We start from the raw sequence: 21,718 nt of genomic DNA, 5'->3' as shown, positions 1-21,718 counted from the left end.
TACACACAGTGGCAGAAACAAAAGATGGACAAACTAACACTTATGCCCTCAAAGTGAAACCGTAATTATCTTTCCATTAAAATATAAAGGACACAAACTTGCCCAAAACTTTATTTTTATCTTATGGCTATAGCCTTATGGCTCAAAAATCTTATATCAGGGCCTCCCTGGTGGCGCAAGGGGTTAAGCACCACACTATGAAGCAATTCACAGCCTCTGCAGCGTGAGTTCGATCCCCGGCCAGCCAGGGAGATACCCACATGGCGCAACAGACCTCTCCTGACTCACCTGCTGCTCCCCTCAGCAATGTACTTCAGTCAGTCTGTCTGTTCTGTTCCCCACTCTGTCTCTGGTGAATCCTCTCAGCCCCCACACTTCTGGCCTGTACCCCAGCTCTTGTATGCATAAATAAATAAATCTTTTAAAAATAATATCAATTTGTCCAGTAAAAAAAATAGCCAACTTTAAATTTCAATTTCAACTCTTTATATTAAATGAAAATAACAGATGATAGATGTGGTGTTGAGCAACATATAGAATCAGGTAAGGGGAGAAATGAGGTTTTTTTTTTTAAGTATCCCAACAAATAAACTTCAAGGAACAAAAGGAGATGAAACCAGGAATCTACTGATTAAGAGACAGATCAAGCAACTTCAACATGAGGGAGTTATTTGGATCTGGGCTCAAATGAATTGTTACAAAATAAGATAAAACATTCAGGACATTCATGAGACAACTGCAAATTTGGGCAGTGACTGAGTGTTTTATATTAAGGAACAATAAATTTTGTGGTTTTGGTTATAACAATGATATTGCAGTGGTTAAATTTTTTTTAAAGCTCTTGAGGATGAAGAATATCCATGGATGAACAATATTTTCAGGGATCTATTTCTAAATAATATAGAAATCAGGGCAGAGGTTTGGGTACTGGTGAAACAAAATTGGCAGGCATCAATAATAGTTGAATCGTAATAAGGGAGGAAGGAACACAGGGGACTATGGTGATGGTGCACGGGTGAATTGGTGGTGGGCATTCTATGGGGACTACACCTGAGAAAAGAAAGCAAACATTGTTAAAAAATAACAATGATATAACATATAAATAAATAAAAATAAATCCTTAAAATATAAAAACAATTTAAGGCCTCCCAGGTGGTGCAGTGGGTTGAGTGGAGCACTGTGAAGCTGTCTGCAGCCTCTGCAGCACAGGTTCGATTCCCGGTGGGCCAGGGAGATACCCACATGGTGCGGCAGACCTCTCCTGTTGCGCCCACTGCTTCCCTCAGCAGTGTTTTCAGTCCGTCTGCCTGATCTGCTCCCCACTCTGTCTCTGGTGAATCCTCTCACTCTCCCTCACCTCTGGCCTGTACCCCAGTTCTTGAATAAATAAAAATCTTTAAAAAATTTTTTAAAAAGTTTAAAAAAATAATAGTTGAAGCTCAGTGTTTGTTGTCAAGTGTTCACCATACTGTTCTACTTGTATAGGTTTGAAATTTTCCATAATAAAAAGTTTGAACAAAGAAAATCTAAGAAAGTAGAGAGGTCTGATGTGACTGAAGGATGACTGGTCCTGTCTCTGTTCATGAAGACTATTTACACTGGTTCCTTTTTTAGATGTCTTTTGTTAATTTGTAGAGAAATTTCCAAATGTCATCATTCATTTACAGTCTATACCCAGATCAGTATATTTTCACTATTCAAACCCAATTCATTATGTTATCCAAGCATTGATATCAATGAGAAAGTATAAACCGACAAAATAAAAAGCATCGCACCAAAGCAAGCCAAACTAATACATACATGGATAATTTGACTCTTTTTATTCAGTCAAATAACACTACCTTGGATCTCCATCAGAAATAGTTTAGCCACCAGACCAAGGTGAGATGTAACTAAATTGATGAGAGTGCTTTTCTTTACAAACCAAGCACAGACTTTGTAGTATAATTCAGTCTTCTCCATCTCAGTTATTCAAGGAAGCTTCACTTATCTTAGCAGTGCAAGCAGACCACAAAAGCTGTTTGGGATTCCTTATTTAAGAATGCTTCTTTGGCCAGCCTCATTCTTTCATTATAATATTTTACTTTATTCAGCTCTATCACTACAACCTCCCTGGTCTTGGCCTTAAACCTATCCTCAAATGACTAAGAAGACTGATCAGCAAAATAAATGAGAGGGAGAGTGATAAAAGAAAAATGGGGCTACCAGTTGTCTTCAGGGGCTCCCCTGTGGTGGAAGTTGCCATGAACTGCCCATTCCTACAGATCTGTCTGCTTAAGGAAAGATAGGCTAGAGTAGGGAATGATAGGTGGGAGGGGGGAAAATGTTTCACTCCTAGACTTAGAAACAGCTAGACAGATTCAAAAAGTCCTTGAATGTGAGGCAATTGGAAAGTTTCCACTTTGGCCAGAATTGCTGATTAGAGAGACATGAAAAGGAGGCAGGACACCATCCTCAAGGGCTCCATATTGGAAATAGGATTCAGTGAGTCAGAGTGTCTAAACTGCAGAGGTTGAGGGGAGGGGGGGAGAGAGAGAGACAGACAGACAGACAGACAGACAGACAGACAGATAAACTGTTAGGCTTTGCCGGTAGAAGATGTTGTGGGTGGGTCCTAGTCCAAAGACTAATATGCTTTATAAGAAGAGAGAAATTTGGGTACACATCCATGGAGAATACCAGTGGAGGTGAAGGCAAAGATGGGAGTGAAGCATCTACAAGCCAAGAATGCAGAGGAATGCCCACAGCCACCAGACGCTGAAGAGGCAAGGATGGACACTCCCCAAGAGTCTTCAAAGAGAGCATAGCCCTGCAGACACCTTGATTTCAAACTTCAAACCTCCAGAACTATCAGATAATATATTTATGTTGTTTTAAGTCATGGTAATTTGTTACAGAGGCTCTAGAAAACTAATACAGACAGGGAGGGAAATGGGCCTGATTCTTCTTAGTGTCCCCGTTAAGCAAGAGTAGGATTTATCAGAATGAAATGGGTATGACAAGAAGTAGGGACTGGGTCATCCTGCTCCTTTTAGGTGGTGAATAGTCAAAAACCATGAATGAAAACTCTTTATATAACTTGACATAGCATCTTGTAGCTATATTTTTTAAATCTACTTTTCCAATAATATGTGGTGATTAACTTTTGCCAGTCTTGGAGTCTTTCACCAACTGTTACTACCCCTTTGAGGTCATTCTATGGTCATTGAGCACTGTGCTGCCTTCCTTCACCTCAGTGTCTGTTTCTCCTTAAACATGGCATTCTCATGATTGGCAAGGCTGGGCAAGGTTGCCACTGCATGCCCACCTGGCTCTCATGCTTACCTGTGCGGACCCCATACTTCAGGGTGTCTCTGCAGTCAACCAGGATCTGCTCCAGAGACTCAGGGTGGTCAGAGAGCTCCAAGTTAAAGCCCTCCATGCCTTCCAGAAGCTGGTGTGGGTGATGGAAGTCCAGCACCTTGGTGGAGCGATCGAATGTCTTGCGGACATAGTTGAGGAGAATGTCCACCACTTCCAGTAAGAACTGTACGGTCTGCTCCTCCCCATTCTTAGCTGGAAGCAGATCTGAGGGGGAAAAGCCAACAAGCGGTTATCACCTTACTCATATCTGAACTTTCTCAGTCCAGAAACGACTGCTATGAGCCATGGTATTTTTACAGGCATAATTTCATTCCAGGGTATATACATGCATAGAGAATCTGATAAATGAATTGCACAGGAAAATGCACATATGCATATACACAGAAGTTTCACATACACTTTCTGGAGACTAACAGATTTTCTGATAATTTGACCACTTGTGAATGGAATGGAGTGCTTTGAGAAACTATGACTAGAAGCTATATTGATGCCATTGCCATTGTCCATTTGCAGGCTGACTGGGCACTCTGGTACCAAGTGTGTCTCTGTTACAGGTTTTCGGTTTGGCACCTTGATGTATTTGATCTGTCCAGGCAGAGGGTAAGGCCTCTCTGGGCAGAGGTTGAGGTCCACTCTGAAGAATCTGGAAGATGGGGCTCTCTCTGATTCTTTTGGGCTGGACTTTGTGATGTCTGGTGGAGACTGTGGGTCTCAGTGTCTGTTAGGCAGTCAGGCTAGGGGGGTTAGCAAGGGAGGTGAGCTCTAGGTGGCTCCAGTAGAAGCTGTCACCCATGACTCAAGAGGGCAGACTGGCTGGACATGATGCTCTTATCTATGCCCTGGATTATTTTTTTTTTAAAGATTGATTGATTGATTGATTGATTCGTTTGTTCATTCATTCATTCAAGCAAGCACTGGGTACAGTCAGAAGCGCCGGAGGGTGAGAGAATTCACCAGAGCCAGAGCGGGGAGCAGAGCAGGCAGAAAGACTGAAGTACACTGCTGAGGGGAGCAGCAGGTGGCAGGAGAGGTCTGCGCACCATGTGGGACCCTCCTCCGGTGTGGCCGGGGAGCAGCCGGGGATCAAACCGGCGCTGCAGATGCTGCAGGCAGCTTCGCAAACCAGGGCTCAACCGCTGCGCCACCGGGGAGGCCCTATGCCCTGGATTATTTCTGAGTTTCAGTGAAGTCTTGTTTACTGGCCTCCATGGTCTACGGGGTGTTCATGACCATGGGTGGTGGTGGGTTTACCTTCAAGCTGTTTGGAAGAGACTGGTAAAGAGCCAGTGTTTTACCACTGTTTTTGAGGACAGGAGTAATTAGTGAAAAATCTCCAAAAAAGAAAATGTGTTTCAAGACAGCACTTGGGTAAGAGTTCAGGGGGAGTCTGTTTCTGTTGCCAACCTTGGAGGATAAATGGTACAAAGGGACTCACTAAATTTCCTTATATATAAAATTCCTTCAGAATCTCAGAATGATTCTAAGGATCCATATTGCCCCTGCAAGTGTCTTTAAAGTTACTGACTGCTCTCATTCAGCTTCCAAAATGATGGAGACAATGGTAGCAGGGAAGGAGTATAGTATATTCAAGTGTTGGAAAAAGGATTTGCATGATGGTTCAGAGGGAGTAATGACATTTTTTGGTAAATGAAGCTTTCAGTAAAGAGTCAAGAAACTCAAATAAGGGATGCTGGATAGCACTAGGCCTGGGCTGGAGGAGGGAAATATCTACCTCGAGCAAATAGATTGGAGAAATCTGTCTCGGTTCGCCGGAAGCGGCCATCCCTGTCACTGTTTTCACAGGAAAGCAGGTTCTTGGAAGACTGCCTCTCCTTGAAAGCACTCACAAGCCGGCTCTTCTCTTCCAGGCTGTTGGTCCTTTGCAAGAAGCCTGCAGCACAAGAAGCAGGGTCAGAGAGAGTGCGCTGAACTGCCCAGCCTTGGAGGCTCAGCAGCTGGGCCAGGTAACTCTCCAAGCAGTGTGCTCATTTCTCCTGAAAAGAACCCTAGTGTCTGCCTCTTATATATAAGACCGCTGGCACTGCTGGCCTTCAGGCAGGAGGGGGCGCTGCCAGGTGTCATCAGTGACACAGACCCAGCCATGCAAGAGAGAAAAACTATAAGTGATGCCCATTCTCCTCTCTGAACATTACAGTGAATTCGGATTTAAGTCAATTGGACAGATTCCACTCCAGTGACCAGCCCCAGGATGGGGTTTTGAGGGAAGAAACACAATCAGAGAGGATGCTGCCAGCATTGGGTCTATGGATTATGCAGCCAGAGAGAGGAGGGAGTGAGCACCACCAGAGGGAGGAGGGATGAGGACCCCAAAGGGAGGAGGAGTGGGGATCAGCAATGGAGATCAGGGAAGATGCTTTCATAGGGCACCAAGTAATGCTCACAGGGTTAAATATAAGTATAGTTTTTCTGATCCAAACCTGAAGTGCAACTTTCCCTGTCCTTGAATAAAGGTACTGGGGAAAGAGAAAAGAAAGTTTAAAATCTTATGTGTGGTGACATGTAATTCTTTAAATTCTTATTGGGAATCTATTGTGGACAAGCACTTTGCCAAGCATTTAGGACAGGGGACAAATAAATGAAACATATCCCTTCCCTTCTAGGAGCTTATAGGTAGTAACTGATGTAATGACAGTAGAGCATCATCCATGAACTTCACAGAAATTTACTCTGAGCCCAAGTAGGATCCAAAGAGCCTCACCTCTGCCTTTGTGAAGGACTGGACTCCTCTCCTGCCTGAGGTGAGCAGTGCAAACACCAGCAGCAGCAGATGGAAGCAGCCTGAGCCAAAAGGGCTGAAGACTGCTCCCTTGGTGACCTGGGGCCTAGGCTCTGCAGATCTGCTCCCTCCCTCAGCAGCCCCTCTACTTTGGCCTATTTTCACCTGAAAGGCAACACTAAAAAGAGAATTTGAAGTTTCTTGGTGACCCCAAAGCTGTCTGTGTAGATACAAAATTCCTTGGGGAGTTACAACTCACAAGGCAGGCTTGGAAGGAAGTCCCAGGAGTTTCAAGAAAAGGCAAGTTAATCTGGGGAATTCAGCTTTCCTTCCCCAGGTCTGCAATTGAATGGAGAGAAGGAGGGATACTGGGGGAAGGCTGCAGTGATTAGAATCCTCCCACACACAGGAGCAAGGTCTATTTTGGGAGGGAAGAATGGGGAGGCAGAGGTACCAGGCCCTTCATTGTTCCCAGGACCTTTGAAACTCTTAGGCCCTGAAGGACATCAGAAGCGGGGAATACACTCTAACAGAGCTCCACAGTTGAACAGGAAGATGAGGGTGTATTGTCTCCCTCAGCTCTTCTACTTTCTGGTCTCCTCTTTCACATTCCCAGAGTTCAAAACCAGGAACCAGAGGAATGCAGATCATCTGGCCCCTGAATTGATATTTCTCCCCTCCTCCCTGAACAGAGCTATGGAATTGCCCAGCCTGAGAAGACCAAGTTCCTGTGGCCTAATGGAGGTGAGCACGTGGTGCCCAGCTGAACTCTTATTCTCTGGGTCTCTGACCTCTGGTTGGTGATGACTCACTCCCCAGGGAACTTGATCTCTCTGCCACGAGACCCCTTAGAAATGCCTTTCCTCTGGGCACCTGCCTGCCTTAGAATTTCCTTTTAGACTGTGGGGGTTATTTCCAAAGGATATCTTAACAGGCTTTCCTAGAAGATATCTGATGGGTTGAGAGATAACAATTGTGACCTTAACCCTGCATCCCATTCCTGGACCATATTTCCTGTAGTCATGGGAATTCGTATTTTCTATAAATCCTAGAATTATCTCAGGAGCAGCACATTTACATTTTATTATTTGTGTTAAAGCCATTAATTTGCTAATATAAACATCTAATGTCTGTAATATGACATCTAGTTGTTATTGGAATAGCAATTTTTTGGAAGCTATTTGCTTCCTAAAATATTGGGAGCCTCAAGAATAGGGAAATGCCCCATGACCCAGGGTCACTGGGCTCTGAGAGGCCCAGAAGGAACTGTGTACTTCTGCAAGGAGGGCCAGGTGGTGGATGACCCTGAGGTCAGTGCTTCAACAACCTCCCTGGTGAGCAATGGGTCCTGGAAGAGGAGTCCCCAGGCTGAGTCAGACTATTCTCCCTCTTGCTCTGCACCCCAGCTGTGAGTACTGAGCTCAAACCTGTGATTAAATGGTAATCAAGCCCAATGTTCTTAAGAGGCTTAGGGGAAAAAAAGAGGAGCGTTGAAGTCACAGCTGGCTTTGGTCTGGCGGTGGCACTCGGGCAGATAGGTGATGGGAGGCAAGGGGGATATTAGGAGGCAAGCCCTGCTTTGGCTGTACCTCTGCGCAGAGGGTAGCTCTTACTGCTGGTTCCTCACAGCTGCCCCCAAACTCAAAGACCTAGGGTGCCCAGTGAGTGGGGAGGTGTGTGGGAAACTAGAGAGCACCCAGATTGAGCCAATTATTTCCAAGTGGCTGCAGACTGCAGTGGTGTAAGGGCACACAGCTAAGGGGTAAATGGAGTTCAAACCCTAAGCCCCTGCTCTTGCTCACCAAGATGTGGCATAGAATTGCATCTACTTACAGAAGGATGCTTTTTTATTTTTATTTGCTAATAGTACCCTACCAGATCTGTACCCCTACCCCTTTTAAGCCAGATACAGAATATTTGAAGTTTCTCTGTTTTTAAAAGTTAGCAATGGACACAATATTAAACACATACAAATATATACACATACACTGTGCGAGCTAAGTAAAACAACTCAGGGGCTGTAAGTGGCAACCTGTTTAGGATCTCTGCAAAGATAAGTGATGGAGGCCCAAGGATAGACTGGGAAGTTAGCAGAGCCCGGACCAGAACTTAGGGCTCCCCCTGCACTTTCTCTCTTTGGGTAATGCCACCATGCCTGCAACCACCGGCTCTCTGCTTCTTGGCAAGACTCTAGGTTTCTTCTAGCTGATTCTGTTCCTGGGGGATTCTGCCTCCAGGGATAAGGGTACCACTGGTAAGACCCAAGCCCTTCTTTGTGGCTTCATTCCCTGGCTTACCTAGAAAGGGTCGGAATGTGAAGGGGGTGCTTTAATTTTGACAAGGCAGTGAAGGTGCTTATGGGGAGTCTCACAGGACAATAAATTGGGACGTTGGAAGATGATCATTGGTCTCTTGGCTGTCTTAAGGTGAAAGGTCACACTAATCTGGATGCTGACAGGTCAAGATGGCAACCCTCCAGGCCCATGGAGGTCTAGGATGAAGGGAGTGGGGGTGTCAGTATATAGGTGGGGCAGACTGTGGATCCAGGGTCAAAACCCAACACTACATTCTGTCTCTACTAAATTAAAATGAAAAGCCTGACTGGTCCAAAGTATAAAGATAAATCCTCCAGGTTTTTTGTTTCAGAATCCAACCAGATGCAGCCTCCTAAGCTGTGACCCTCAAAGTAATGCATTTTAGTTGAGGGTAATTTCCCCTCCACGGACTACCAGTCCTTTCCTATCATAGAGGTTGCAACTGACCCAAAATTAGGTTCTAGGAGGGGAGGAGGAGATGAAATTCTGCGAGCAAGGAAGCTCTCCAAACGCAAGAGCTTTTCCTCACTGTTTCGGCCCGCAGTGGAGGAGGGGTTGCCACTAACCCGGGGACCCTTAAACTCAACCCCTTCCTGCCCCTTAACCAGTTGGGAACATTTCGGTGTGTACCCCCGAGGGGCACTTTGACGTTTTTCTTCCCGCGGGCTGGAAGGGCCAGCAGTCAGGGCAGCAGGGGACACTGTCCGGGGCTCGGGATCAGGAGGCTGGGGTGGGGGTGGATGAAGGGTGCCCCCCAGGTCGACCCCAAACCTCTAGGAAGGCAGCTCTCACCCAAGCCTCCCCTGCACCCCCACCTTGTCCTCCGCCGCGGTGGGCGTCCAAAGCTCACCCGTTCTGCTTGCCGGGTTGCATGACAATAACGGCTGCAGAAGCCGAGCTCGGCGGCCGCCGAAGGGACCCGGCGCGAAACGGGCCATTAAGTCGAGAATGGCGGCGCTGGGCGGGGGCTATTTATAGAACAATGCTCGGCTGCTGCCAGCTGCCCCGCGCGGGCACGCGCTCCGGCCTTGGCCCGCGGGCCTCGCGTGCTGGGGCGAGGGCCAAAGCCCGGGCCGCCCGCCGCTGGGCTGGGCTTCCCCAGGTCCAGCTGTTGAGAAACGCGTCCGCACCCCAAGTGCTGCTTCTGGGATCAAGGGGACAGAGCCCCAGAAATGCAGGGAGGGGGCCGCGTGTGTAAGCCGGGAAGGGACCCAGAATCTACTAAATATCCCCTTCGCCTTGGCCCCAAACTGCCGCCGCCATCGAGTCCCGGAGCTGGAAGATCAGCCCCGAGCGCCCCGGGGCCCACCCGGCGAGCGCGCCCCGCAGGGCTCCGCCGCTATCGCCCCCGCGCAGCAGCTGACCCGCCGCTAGTTAATAAGCCCCTCGTTAATCTTCCCCCGCCTCTCCGCCCGCGGCCCCCACGTCGGTAAACTGGTCAACCCGATAAAGCTGGAGATTTCAGACGCTGAAACGCAGCAAGGAAAGCAAGTCCTCATGGTTCAACCGAGGCACTCAGCTGTGTCCCCTCAAATTTTTTTTTCTAAAAAAAAAAATCCCTCAGGATTTTTCATTTCAGACCCTCGCGTCGCCAGAGAGCAGTTCTCTCCAGCTCCCAGATCTATTTTCCTTCCCCTGTGGTAAGTGCTGCCCGACACCCTCTGCCCAGGGGCTCCGCACCCCGCGCGCGCGCCTTCCCTTGGCGCTTCCCGGTCAAGGGCACGCTCGCCGCACGCGGGCCTGTGCCGCTGGCGCCTCTCCCGGGGAGGCCCCCCGAGGGCCGCAGGCAATCCTTTCTTTTGGCCTTCGACGCCCCAAAGAACGAAATCTGAACCTGCTATGACATCTCGGAGCAAAAATCTCAAACCCGGGAGGCTACTTTCACCGTAGAGAGGACGGGGCGCCTCGGTGCCAGCCCTCGCCACAGGGAGAAGACACGGGGTTTCAGGCCTGCTCTCCAGGGAAGTCGCCACAGTTCACCTTTGCTGCTCTAAGTTGGAACCCTCAGGCAAAGCGGACCCCAGTAAAAGCGAGGAGAGTGTTGCTGTCCCGGTCGGAGAAAGGGGGTGTTCTATCTTCCGGTTCTCCTGCCCAGACCCGGGCCCTAAGATTTTAGGCTGTGGGGGACTCCAGCAATAAAGGTCTCTCGGGGCGGACAGGGATAGGGCGGGGGAGCGTAGAGGCCTGTAGAAGAGCGTCTCCGCCTGGCGTCGAACTGTAGGTACATTACAAAACCAAACCCAAGAGCCAAAAATCTTCCAATTTCGTCCAGTTCTCCCAACCCAGCAAAGCCTGCACGCCATACGGTCCTGCAGGGCCACAGCGGACCCTTTCACTTACCGCAAATCTTGAGCCCCAGTTTTCTGGTGCATCCATGGGCCACGCCGCACCAGGTGTCATAAGCTAAAAAGCAAGAGAAGGGCGATCAGTGAGGCTCAGACTGGAGGGGATTGAGTCGAGGGCAATGGTTCTCTGTGGATGGGGGACTCTTCAATTTACCATAGAAGAGGGCATTCTCCAATGCTCCCTATTCGAAGCTCTTTCCTGAAAGGGGCAAGGAGGCAGGCCGGTGGCCAATGAGCAGATTCCTGCCCTTGAAACATCCAACACACTCCCTGCTCCCACCTTCGGGTGCAGAATGAAGTCTTTGAGACTGAAGCCCTTTGCCAGGCTCCCAAGAGACCCCGCACTTCACCCGAGGAATGAGACAGCGCTGACCCCAAGTACAAAGAGCCAGGTTCCCCCCTCCAGTTCCCTGCCAGGCGCTATCCCTTGGTCTTTACACCCTGCCCCCACCCCCAGACTCGAAGGGCAACCACAGCAGCCCTGAGAGGGAATGAAAGGGAACACAGAGGCATCTGGGACTGAAACGTCTCATAATTTCTTGGCGGGTCTCCAGTCAAGTGGCAGCTTAAAATAAACTGGCATGAAATGGGGTCGCGGAAGAGTTCAGGAATTAATTGGGTGAAAAATAGTATTTAACTGGATGATCTGGCTCGCATGGCTGCTCTTCAGGCGGTCGGGAGTCGGAAGACAATAGTGTGCCTCCCAGTCCAGATTCCCAGCCCCTTTTTCCCAACCTGCCCCTCATTAACCCTTCTCTCTGACATCTTGGTTCTAGAAAGAAGAGGTGGAGTGTCAAGCACCTTTAATCTGGGTCTGATCAGCAGACCCCAGGTGCGGTGTTTCCTTCTTTACCAGGGTGTTCTCAAACTATTCCTTTGGGGTTCTATTCCCTGCACAGAGCGCAAAAACTGCTGGAGGAGCCCGCGTGGAGCTGGTTTGGTGGGCCCAGTGCGAAATTCCCTTCGAATCCATCAAAGCAAGGGTCCTCCAATCACTCCCTCCCCAGCCCCACCCCACCCCACCCGGGCCACAGCGCCTTTATTTCCCGGTGAGTGTTGACTGCGATAAGGAGAGTGACATCCATTAAACCTCAGGCACAACAGAAGCCTCAGCGGGAAGAAGAAATAGCCCGACGACGTCAGTGACACAGCCTGTCACAGATGCAGTTCCTGTGACAGACAGGAAATTCGTGTAAAAGCAAAACCCTAATAATAATACCTGGTGGGTATAGAGCTATTTCTTCCTGATAAGGTGCTTTCACTTTAAATATCATTTCAGCTAATCTTCACAAAAATCCTATGAAACAAGAGTGCTAATTAGACTCAATTTTACAAATAAAATCATTGAGGCTCAGAAAGATTAAGCAACTTTTCCAGGGTCACTCAGCTGAAGCCTTTGAGTTCAGACCCATTGCACTGCCTCTGAAAGTTGGGTTTGCAGTGAAAGCTAGGACAGAGGGGACACAGTGGCCAAGGGCAGAGACAGGGGGTGGCTCCAGCATGAATCCTAGAAAGGTTCAGCGGATTGAACCAGGCTGCCTCCATAAGACCTTGGAAGGACAGGGAAGCTGAGCCAACTGGGCAGGCGAGGGGCGAGGGTGTGTCTGCAAGCGAGGGTGAGAGCTGGTAGAGAGCCCGGCGTTCGCTAGCAGCCAGGCTTGCAGACAGCGCAGCTGGGCTCTTGGGGGCGGGCGGCAGTGTTCTTGGGACAGGTGCAAGCTCTTCCTAGGCCGGGTCCTGGCGGCTTCTGAGCGCGCCAGGTTGTGAGAGAACTGTGGCCAGCGCCGCTACATATCTCCGCACCCGCCTTGCGCTCCTCCGCCGCTACTGCCGGGAAGTACTAACGCGGCTGGCGGTGGGGGGAGTAGGAGAGAGCAGGACTGAAGGATGGGTGAACACAACGGCCGCCCCGGCCCATCAAACAGCAAAAATGGGGCGGGAAATGTGGAGAGGACTGGAAAATAAATCCATCATGGCCAGAGCATCAGACAAAGGCCCGCAGGCCTCGCATTCCTGCCGGCCTGTTCCGGCCAGCTCCGCTGCCAGTGCCCGCTCACGTGCCACCAAGGCTGGCGGCTCTCCCCAAGCCCTCTTTGTTGTGTGGGTAACAGTAGCTCGCCCGGGAGAAGGGGGGAAGGGAGGGAGTTGCAAAGGGAATGGAACGTAGCTTAAGGACTAAAGACCAGGACTCCGGCTAGGGAGCCAGTGGCCGGCCAAGGGGTTGACAGAGACCCACTCCCACCTTTGTTAATGGAAACAATTACCCTTTTTTCAAGCTTATAGAAAAGTGCCATGAAAGTGCAGCAATTAGTCCTCCTCCGAACCATACTGCTAACCCCTAAGCCCAGAAATCCTGGGGCCATCCATCTGGGACGGAAAGATTTTTGGGGAGCAGGGTAAAAGGAGACATTTCAATCCAAATTGGAAAAAGAAAGAAAGAAAGAAAAACCCCAACAACACCCAGGCCTCTACTACAGAAAGGTGCAAAATCAACCTGAATTAAAAACATTCTAGAAATGGGTTGAGCTAGTGGTGGGGAAGTGTAAATGCCCCCCCCCTCTTTCACCAGGTACCTCCTTTCTTCTAGACGTGTAAATTGCTCACAGGTCACCTGCCAGGGAGAAAGGAAAGGGGTGTTTTCCCTCTGCCCTCGCAAATCTCCTTGCCCCTTTCTGATTCTCCACCTCTCGCCACCACTCAGAACGCTGCCCGCTCTTTTCTTTTTCTTTTTTTTTTTTCGGGGGGGGGAGGCTCTGAGATGTAATTAATTGTCTGAAATGTCGAGAGTCAGCCTCAAACCGTTTTGCGCACCTTTTCTCGCCCTTGACGTCTCCCTTGCTGTCAATAGCTCGATGCAAATTTGGAGCAATTAGGGACCCCGAGTTTTCTAAAAGCTGCAATTAACGTCGAAATTTCCGCTGATTATAGACTTCCAGCACAGCACAGGGGGGGAAGAGGAGGGGATCAAATCTCGGCTTAACGAAAGCGGGAGACAGAAAACTCTGTTTCCGCTCGCCGTGCTGGCCCCTCCTGGCTCTTCACACTGCCCCTGCCCTGACGCCCGCTGTCCCACCTAGCGAAGAAACCACACACAACAAACAAAAACAACACTCTTGACGCCCGTACCTCCCCCCATCCTCACAGCGAAGCCCCCAAAGATGACCGCCGCTCTGACTCTGCGTGGTTCTCACTCTCCTGCGCTCCGGAATCGCTTAGCATCGCTGGATCGAACGACCTCTGGCCCAGACGTGGGTCAGAGCCCCATTTCTTTCCATCCCCCATCATCGCCGCGCTCCCCCTCCCCAGCGCAGCCTTTGCGCGGCCCAGCGCCCCCAGTTCATTTCATGAAATCCTCCCGCAGTGCATTTCATAAGAAATTGGGGCAAGACCTACTTGTGGGGCGCAGGTTGCTGGTATTGGGGTCTGCTCCTGCATTCGAGGAGGCTGCGGAAGAAGAAGGGGTCGAAGACGCCATCAGCTCGGTCGTCCCGGGGCCTTTAGTGTTAGGGGTCTTCCTTCGGTTGTGTGCACCAACGGGCTGCAAAGAGATGCGAGAGCTGTGGTGGGGAAGGCTTCCCCGTCAGAGGTGCTGAGCGACCTGGGGCGCAGCCGCTCCCCTGAAGTCCCAACTAGGGAGAGAAAGACAGGAGCAAGGGCAGCTCGCGGGCTGAATCGGGGTGCGCCAAGGGAGAGGGAGACGTGCGCGCGAGCTGGGGAACTCGAGCGCAGTTAACGTAGCCCCGCGCGACTCTCCAGTCTGACCACGCAGCTGGCAGACCTGGAGCGGAGCGGAGCCGAGACTAGGGTGCTAAGGCTAGTGCAGGACGCGCGGTTGCCGGGGGCTGGGTGAGAGGGGTAAGGGAGGCTCAGTGTGAGATTTTCCAGTCGAGCCACGATAAGCCCCATTGGGCTCTCAGCAGCCGCGGGCAAGCGGGGGGCGGGGAGGGAGGGAGGGTGCACCGGGCGGGCACGTCTGGTTCGGTGTCTGGTTCCTGTTGTTGTGTCTAGCCAGTTCCCTGGAAAGAAGGCTAACTGCTCCGGGGACCTGGGACAGAGGTGAGAGACGAGGTGAGCAGCGGGCGGGGACCAGGATGGAGGGGCGGTAGGGGTCTATGTCTTTCCGCTCTCCTTCGTACTTGGCGGGGGAAGAACTAGTCACCTTATGCTCCAGACAGCCAGAAAGCAGTGGGTCAGAACCTTCCTTGCTTCGCTCCTGTCCCACCCAGCTTTGGCCGCCTCGGAGCCTAACTGGAGGATCTGTCCAGGTTTCTGTTTCTCCTCCACTCAATTTCCGAAGACCCCGGATTCCTACTCGTTAGGACCCAGAGAGGGTGAGGGACGCAAAAAAGAGGAATGTCACCGCGGCAACGGATTTGCGCCCAGCGCTGGAAAGCCAGCGAACAAGGGGTGCGCAGCGCCCCTGCTCCGTGCTTGACGATGTGCGATAGCGCACCAAGGCCCCGGGATAGATAAGCGTGCGAGCAAATCTGGATAGATCTAAGACCCCGCAGAATAGCGTCCCTGGTCACCGCCTCCATCACCTCCCCAGGAGCCCGCAGCTAGTCCCGCGCGCACTCCCACAGCAACGCAGGCAGCGGGTCCACCGCAGCTTCTGGGGAAGTAACAGGTTACTGCTCGAGTCGCGCCTTTGGCTGCAGCTGCCCACGGGCTCTTTGGTGAGCCCGGCTCTTACAGCCGGAAAGCTGAGGGGAAATTGTCCTAATTCCACTTTTGCGCTAGCCTTAGCCTCTGTGCATCCCCGGGTCGTGAATCTCGCTGGTGGGGACAGGATGGGTGCTAAGGTGGACGTCTCTAAGCCGCGCACCAAGAGAGCCAGGACAGAAGCGGGTGGACGCACTCTGCTCCGGAGGGTAGAAAGCAGTCGCCGGGAGTGAGGGCTGGCAGAGGAACCGCGTGTAAAAAGGACCCAGCTGCACCGCAGAGTCTGAGCGCTGGGATGTCCCGGCGGCCGTGCGTTTACCCACCTCGGCTCGGCGACAATAAATCTGGCGCTCCAGCTGCTTTTCTGCGCAGCGCCCAGCGATCGGCTCGGCTCGGCCCGGCCCCTACACAGGCGTTGTCTTCTCGGCGTCACCTCCAGCTGCTGCGCCGTCCGGCACGCGAGCGCCAGAAGGAGAAGAGAGCGATCTGGAGAGGCTGCTGCTCTGCTTCGGGGGAGGCGGGGGCGGAGTGGGGAGGCGGGGACCTGCTCGGTGGGGGAATCACGAGGCCGCAGCTCGCGGGGGCAGTTTGTCGGCAGAGCGGCGGGTCTCCTTTGCAGGTGCTTGAATGCCTCTGGAGCTTGATAGGGCGATTATAAATCCAGATCACGGTTTTGTGTCTGGGGGAAAAAAAATCCCTGTGAGTAATCCAGAACGTACTCAACATGATCTATTTTTTTTTTTAAGAGGCAGGGTGTCTGTTAAAACGAGGGTTAAGAGAATTCCTAAGAAGAGTTTTGCCTAGCCGAGCGCTTCTTCCTCCTGCCCCCCCCCCGCCCCCATCCCGCCTCCCATATCTTTAACAAGACTGGAGCGATGGCTTTGCCTCGATTTCTTTCGCGTCTGTTCCCCCAGATCTGCGACCTTCCTTTAGTGGAAGTGCGCTCTGGGCCGCGTCTTCACTGGCTCTCTACTGAGTCAGGATTGTTGCAAAAGCAAAAGGAGGCAGATAAGAGGGAGGAACACTAAGACCCTGAAGAAATCTCCATCTCACTTTAGTTTTCTTATCTAGCTTGGGGTCTTCCAAAGCACATCATCTGAGCATAGTTAACCAGTTCCACCGGCAGAGAAAAGGTTCCTGCTCCCTATCCACTATGCATTCTCTTCTGGCTTTGGTCCCCTTGGTGATAGGGAAAGAAGTCCTCCTGATTGATCACATTTGAAGGTTAATAACACGCTCGAGCGCCGCTCCACCCAAGCACAGAGGTGGCCCGGGGGAAAGGAGGCCTGCCCCCTTCCTGCCCTGGTCCACGCCCCTCACTCCCTCTTTGACTTAACATTTATTAAGGATTCTCCCTTAGCTGTATTTAAGCATATTTACTGAATTGCCGCGTTCGAATTACTGCTGCGAAAAAAAGAAAAAAGAAAGAAACGCGTCCGCATAAAATTTTCCACCAGAGGGCGCCAGGCTCCCAGAGACCGAGAGGTCCTTCGCCTGCCAGGTTTTTCTTTGCGCGCCGGCTCCAACACCTGGAATGACTGGCCAGGCTCAATTACTTTCTTTCTCTAAAATTCATCCTTCACCCACCCTCGTCACTAATTTATGTCCTCTCTCTCTTCTACCTCAGTTTCTTTTTTTTCTTTAAAGCCAACCAAAGTTGATCTTTGTGGGTGTGTGTGGGTGACACAGCGTAACCAGTGATTACTCGTTTCACAGTGACATTTTTCCTTTGCGGAGCAGCAGGCGGGGATTATTTATGGACACGTCTGAGGCCTTACTGGTTCACTGGAGGCGCGTTCCTTTTCTCTGATGTCTTATCACCTTTTACCACAACACAGTGGGAGTAACAGAAAACTTAAAATTCACCGAGAATTCTTTAAGGAAGATGAAAATTCCTTCTCTGAAAAAATAGTTTGATCAGTGAGAGGAATTTCGGCGTGAGATTTGAAATAACCGCGTTGCCCTTGATACTAAAGAAAATGCTGTCCTCCCTCTCCCCAACTTACAATAAAAGCTCGAACACTTTTTAAGGGCACTAAAGCATCTGGAATGGCGGGCTTGCACATCCAGCTGCTTTAATTGAGGACTGGATGGGGTGGGCGTGCCTACTCCGCTCAGGAAATGTCCCTTCAAACCTCACAGGGCGCAGCTTCTCCCAGACGCTTGAAATGCTCCGCTTACTAACAGATGAGGTTCAGAATTCCACTCACGCCCCCTACTTCAGTCTCCCTAAAAGAGATGGTTGCACCGATCAGGGAACCCCTCACCAGGGTCAATGCTTTAATTTAAGATGTGCGGCCAAGGAGACCCGGAAAGGAGGCAGCAAATCCCGGTGCCCTCTGGGCACCCAAGAAAACAACCACCAGTTCCAAGAAAACAACCACCGGCCCCCTAACCTTCTCCCAAGAATCGGTTCCCAGAGAAGGGAGATTCCTTTGCCTACACCTGTGGCATCAGACTGAGAAATAGCCAACCAATTCCTCTTTTGACCCTAGTGTTCAAAACGTTCATCCCTTACATTTTGGTCAAGAAAACAATCTCGTGGGAAAAGAAATCTACAAGACTAGGTATCGCAAATCAAAGCTGAGTCTGCCCAGCTTCCAGGACATTCATCTCTTTCTCCTTGGTGGAGGGGAAGGGAAGAAATGAAATCTCCTGGAATTGTGAATATTTAAATATTAGTAATCAATTAAACTAATATCTATTTATCACCTACTATGAGCTAGGCATTGTTCTCACAGAGCTCACATCGACTTAGCAATTTAAATATGTCATCCCTGCACTCATGGAGTTGACATTTTAGTTAGGTGGAAGTGAATTACAGATTTGGGGCTTAATGGCTTTGATTTAATTTCCCAGTATCTCCCACTTTAACCTAGCCTCTTAGGCTCAGTAGCAAAGGTAAGGAATTTAGGGCCTGGAATTCCACACAGCTCCCTCACTTCGAGTTCCGAGACACGGCGCGGCTCTTTCAGTACCAAGGACAGCGCCCGCCGCTCTGTCGTTTTAAATCTCCCCTTTGTTGGCGACGGTCTCCGGCTCCAACCCCGCTCGCCCGGCTCGCCCCGGCCCTCCTCCCACCCGTGTTTGATTTCCCTTGTTGGGGGAAGTGGGCGGTATTTCGCCCCCACCTCTTCTCTCGGGTAAGAATTTTCACTGAGGGTGGCCGTGGGGTTTTTTTTGGCTCTCAAAATATTTGAAATCTATAGTTTTTGTTTGTGTTTTTAACTCTTCATCTTTTATTATTCCTGGGGGAAGAGGCTTTGAAGGATGGGGGGGGTGGAGAAAGATATTCTCTTCAGGGATTCGAACCGGTGGTGCGGGGTGGCCCGGAAGGCAGTGGTGTCCGCCCAGCTGCTTCGTTTGCATTTGACCTAAGGTTTAGTGCTTTGAAGAAGTGGGAACACAAGCCCAGAGGTAGAAAAATGCGGGGGCGAGCGCTGGCCCTCCAGCATCTCTCTCCCGGGCAATGGTGTTTGGCAAGCCTGCTGCCGCCACTACTCGATCCGGTCCGCCTAAGGCCAGGATCCTTTAGATCAGCGTTGGCTGGGACTTGAGAACACGACCCTCCGCCCACAGTGTTTGTTCCTCCGGAGGTTGAAAGATTTCCAACCGGATTTGGAGCTGAACCTTTTAGCCAGGGGAAAAGGGTGGGAGGGGTGTAAGGCATGAAAGGGAAACCTAAATGGGCTTCGGGATTTTTTTTATTATTATTATTTTATTTTTTTTTTTTTTTGCGTAAAATACGGTCCACGTCAAGGTGAGTAAATAAGAAACGTCAATCTTTTTTTTTTTTTTTTGACGCATTTAGCATTTTTAGCCTCCAGGAAAGGTAATTTAGAGTCACGGTACCGGTTCATTTCAGCCGCCTCGCTCTTTAAGATCTATTTTAAGGATCTAATTTATGACCAAAAAAAAAAGTGGGGGAACATGGCAGTTCTCACCGTTTCAACGTCTGTCTTCGGAGACGAGGCTGTGGGAAAGCGATGTTCACCGTAATTACGCTCGACTTTTCTTAATTCGGCGCTAAGGTTTTGTTCGTTGCGTTTGTGTACTTTAAAGATACTTCCCAAATCACTCTGGACTTTCTTTGGGGATGATAGCTAAACTGATACCCCTACCCCAACAGACCACACACTCTACTCACTCCCGCGGGAGAGGAGAGGGTTAAAAGGGAAGCGAGGAAGGCAGAACTGCCTGAAGGCTGGAGAGGACTCCGGAGATTACCACATTTTCTGCTAAAGGAGAGAGCTTTCTTAGATAATCGTCAAATTGGCCGTCCCCCATTGATATTCAGAAGACGAAAATATCGTAATATCAAAGAAATTAATCAAGGAGGACAGTGATTTGTATTTGGGCAAATCTTGTGCAAACCAAAGCCCAAATTACTGCTAATCAAAACGCGAAGAGTGACCACCAGGTGGCGGTAGATTACAACCTGAGACGAAACAACGGGCCCCCAGAGGGAAGCAGTTCTTCAAGGAAAACCACAGGCCTTTCACAAAGCGGCGCCCCCCTCCACCCTTTTTTTAAATGCTGAGAGCTGCTGCCAGAAGCGGCCTGAAATACCCAGGGTCTCTGTCCCTTTGGTGATATCCATTTGTTTCCCACAGAGCTACAGCCCCAAGTTAGCCTTAGAAGGGAACTCTGCTCTCAGGCAAGGTGTTTCACAGTAAAACTGGAAGCCCAGGCAGTAAGACCTGGACTGCAATTCTAACAGAGTTTTTGAGATGTATCTGGTTCTTGTTGTTCTCTAAACAAAAACTAAGGTAAAATCAGTCAGTTCCCAAAGGTGTGGGATGCCAGAAACATGACTTCCCCCACCCAGATGCTTTGCTGAAACAATGTGGAGTGGGAGACTAGCGACCGTAGTGAGGCTGCTCATTTATTTCAGTGTGAACTGAACTACTTAAAATAATAGCTATCTAGCCTTTGTTTTCAGTTGCCTGGTACTGTTGTTTGTGAGAAGGTTCTGGAAGGTTATGAATCTGATTGTGGAAAATCTGACAACTTAAACATCTATTTCAGATAAAGTTCCTCCCCTATTCCTGGTCGGTTACTCAGGGGAGAAAACTGAAACCTTAACAGTAAGAATTCATGTTTACTGTCCCAGCTCAGTCCATTTCATGCCAAGAATTTATATGTAAGTGGTCCCTGGAATTTATTTATGCCCAAGGTTCTCACCTGTATCATCTGTAAATCAATGCCCTGGGTAATCCCAAAGCAGTCAGTCACTGAATCTCATTCTATCTTATCAGTTTTAGGGCTGAGATCCTGTTTTCTTTATACTGGGATGAGTCAGGGATCCTTTAGATTAAGTAATCCCTGGATGTGTGGATTTGATGATGTTTTCTTGCTGGGACTAGAGGCACGTTGTCTCAAGTTCATAGTCAAGGACAAGTCATAGACAAGCATGGGAAGATCTGCACTTGTAAAACTTTATTTTCCCCTCTTGCCTAGACCAGAACTGTGTACTGCATTCTTCCCTTCCCTTTTCCCTCCACACATCGATTTTGGGATTGGCTGTGTGATTTGCTTTGACCACTGGAATGGAGCTGAACTGCAAACCCATGAGTTTGGGGCTTATATGTTATGCATCTTTTTTTTGTGGCAGTAGCTCACATACCAAGCAGGTGTGAGGTGGGAAGGGACCCAGAGGTAAGGCTTGGCATAAGCTGCCCAGGATCACTTAGTATGGGTCCTGTTTGGTCTAATGGTGGTGGTGGTTGTGGTGGTAGAAGGGGGCAGGGTGTGTTAGAGACCTGTCTATTTCATGGACTTTAGAAACATAACAGATAATAGCTATAGTATAGAGGTGAGAAATAATTCTTATGAAAGTTATGTGGTGGGTTTATTGTGTGAATTCTCATTTAATTATCACCTGACTGAAACTGTAAAATATATAGAAGAAAATATAGGCAAAACATTACATGACATACATCTCAGTAACATCTTTAAAGACACATCCCCAAAGCAAAGAAAGTGAAGGAAAAGATGAACAGCTGGGACTACATCAAATTAAAAAGCTTCTCTACAGAAAAAGAGACATTTACCAAAACAAAGAGATTGGGAAAAATTTTTTGCACACAACACTACTTATAAGTGACTGATCACAAAGATCTACAAAGAGCTGATGAGAGGAAATGCAAATGACCAACAGGTATATGAAAAAATGTTCAACGTCACTTGTAATCAGCAAAATGCAAATCAAAACCACAATGAGATACCACCTTACACCAGTGAGAATGGCACATATTAAAAAAACTAGCAACAACAAATGTTGGCGAGGATGTGGA

General features: G+C 49.5%; 1 protein-coding gene across 3 annotated transcripts in view; it reads right to left on the bottom strand.

Moving 5' to 3' along the window:
- Positions 1-15,795, bottom strand: part of GAD1 (glutamate decarboxylase 1) — a 40,705-nt gene extending 24,910 nt beyond the window's left edge. The window contains exons 1-5 of one of the 3 annotated variants that reach the window (XM_037523518.2): positions 15,746-15,795; positions 14,154-14,298; positions 10,756-10,818; positions 5,096-5,254; positions 3,325-3,567 (exon numbers count right to left, since the gene is read on the bottom strand). In XM_037523518.2, the coding sequence (XP_037379415.1) occupies positions 3,325-3,567; positions 5,096-5,254; positions 10,756-10,818; positions 14,154-14,235 (547 nt within the window). In that variant the 5' untranslated portion in view covers positions 14,236-14,298; positions 15,746-15,795. Of the gene's footprint in view, positions 1-3,324; positions 3,568-5,095; positions 5,255-9,265; positions 9,334-10,755; positions 10,819-14,153; positions 14,299-15,745 lie in introns of those variants that run through there. The other 2 variants (XM_037523520.2, XM_037523519.2) reach the window with 2 other exon arrangements.
- Between the last annotated feature and the right edge of the window lie 5,923 nt (positions 15,796-21,718).

Source organism: Talpa occidentalis, unplaced genomic scaffold, assembly GCF_014898055.3.
Source record: "Talpa occidentalis isolate TD23 unplaced genomic scaffold, MPIMG_talOcc4v2.1 talOcc4.3, whole genome shotgun sequence".
In the NCBI taxonomy this organism is placed as follows: Eukaryota; Metazoa; Chordata; class Mammalia; order Eulipotyphla; family Talpidae; genus Talpa; species Talpa occidentalis.
The sequence above is the reverse complement of the archived record's forward strand: the minus strand, read 5'-3'. Positions and strand labels throughout refer to the sequence as shown.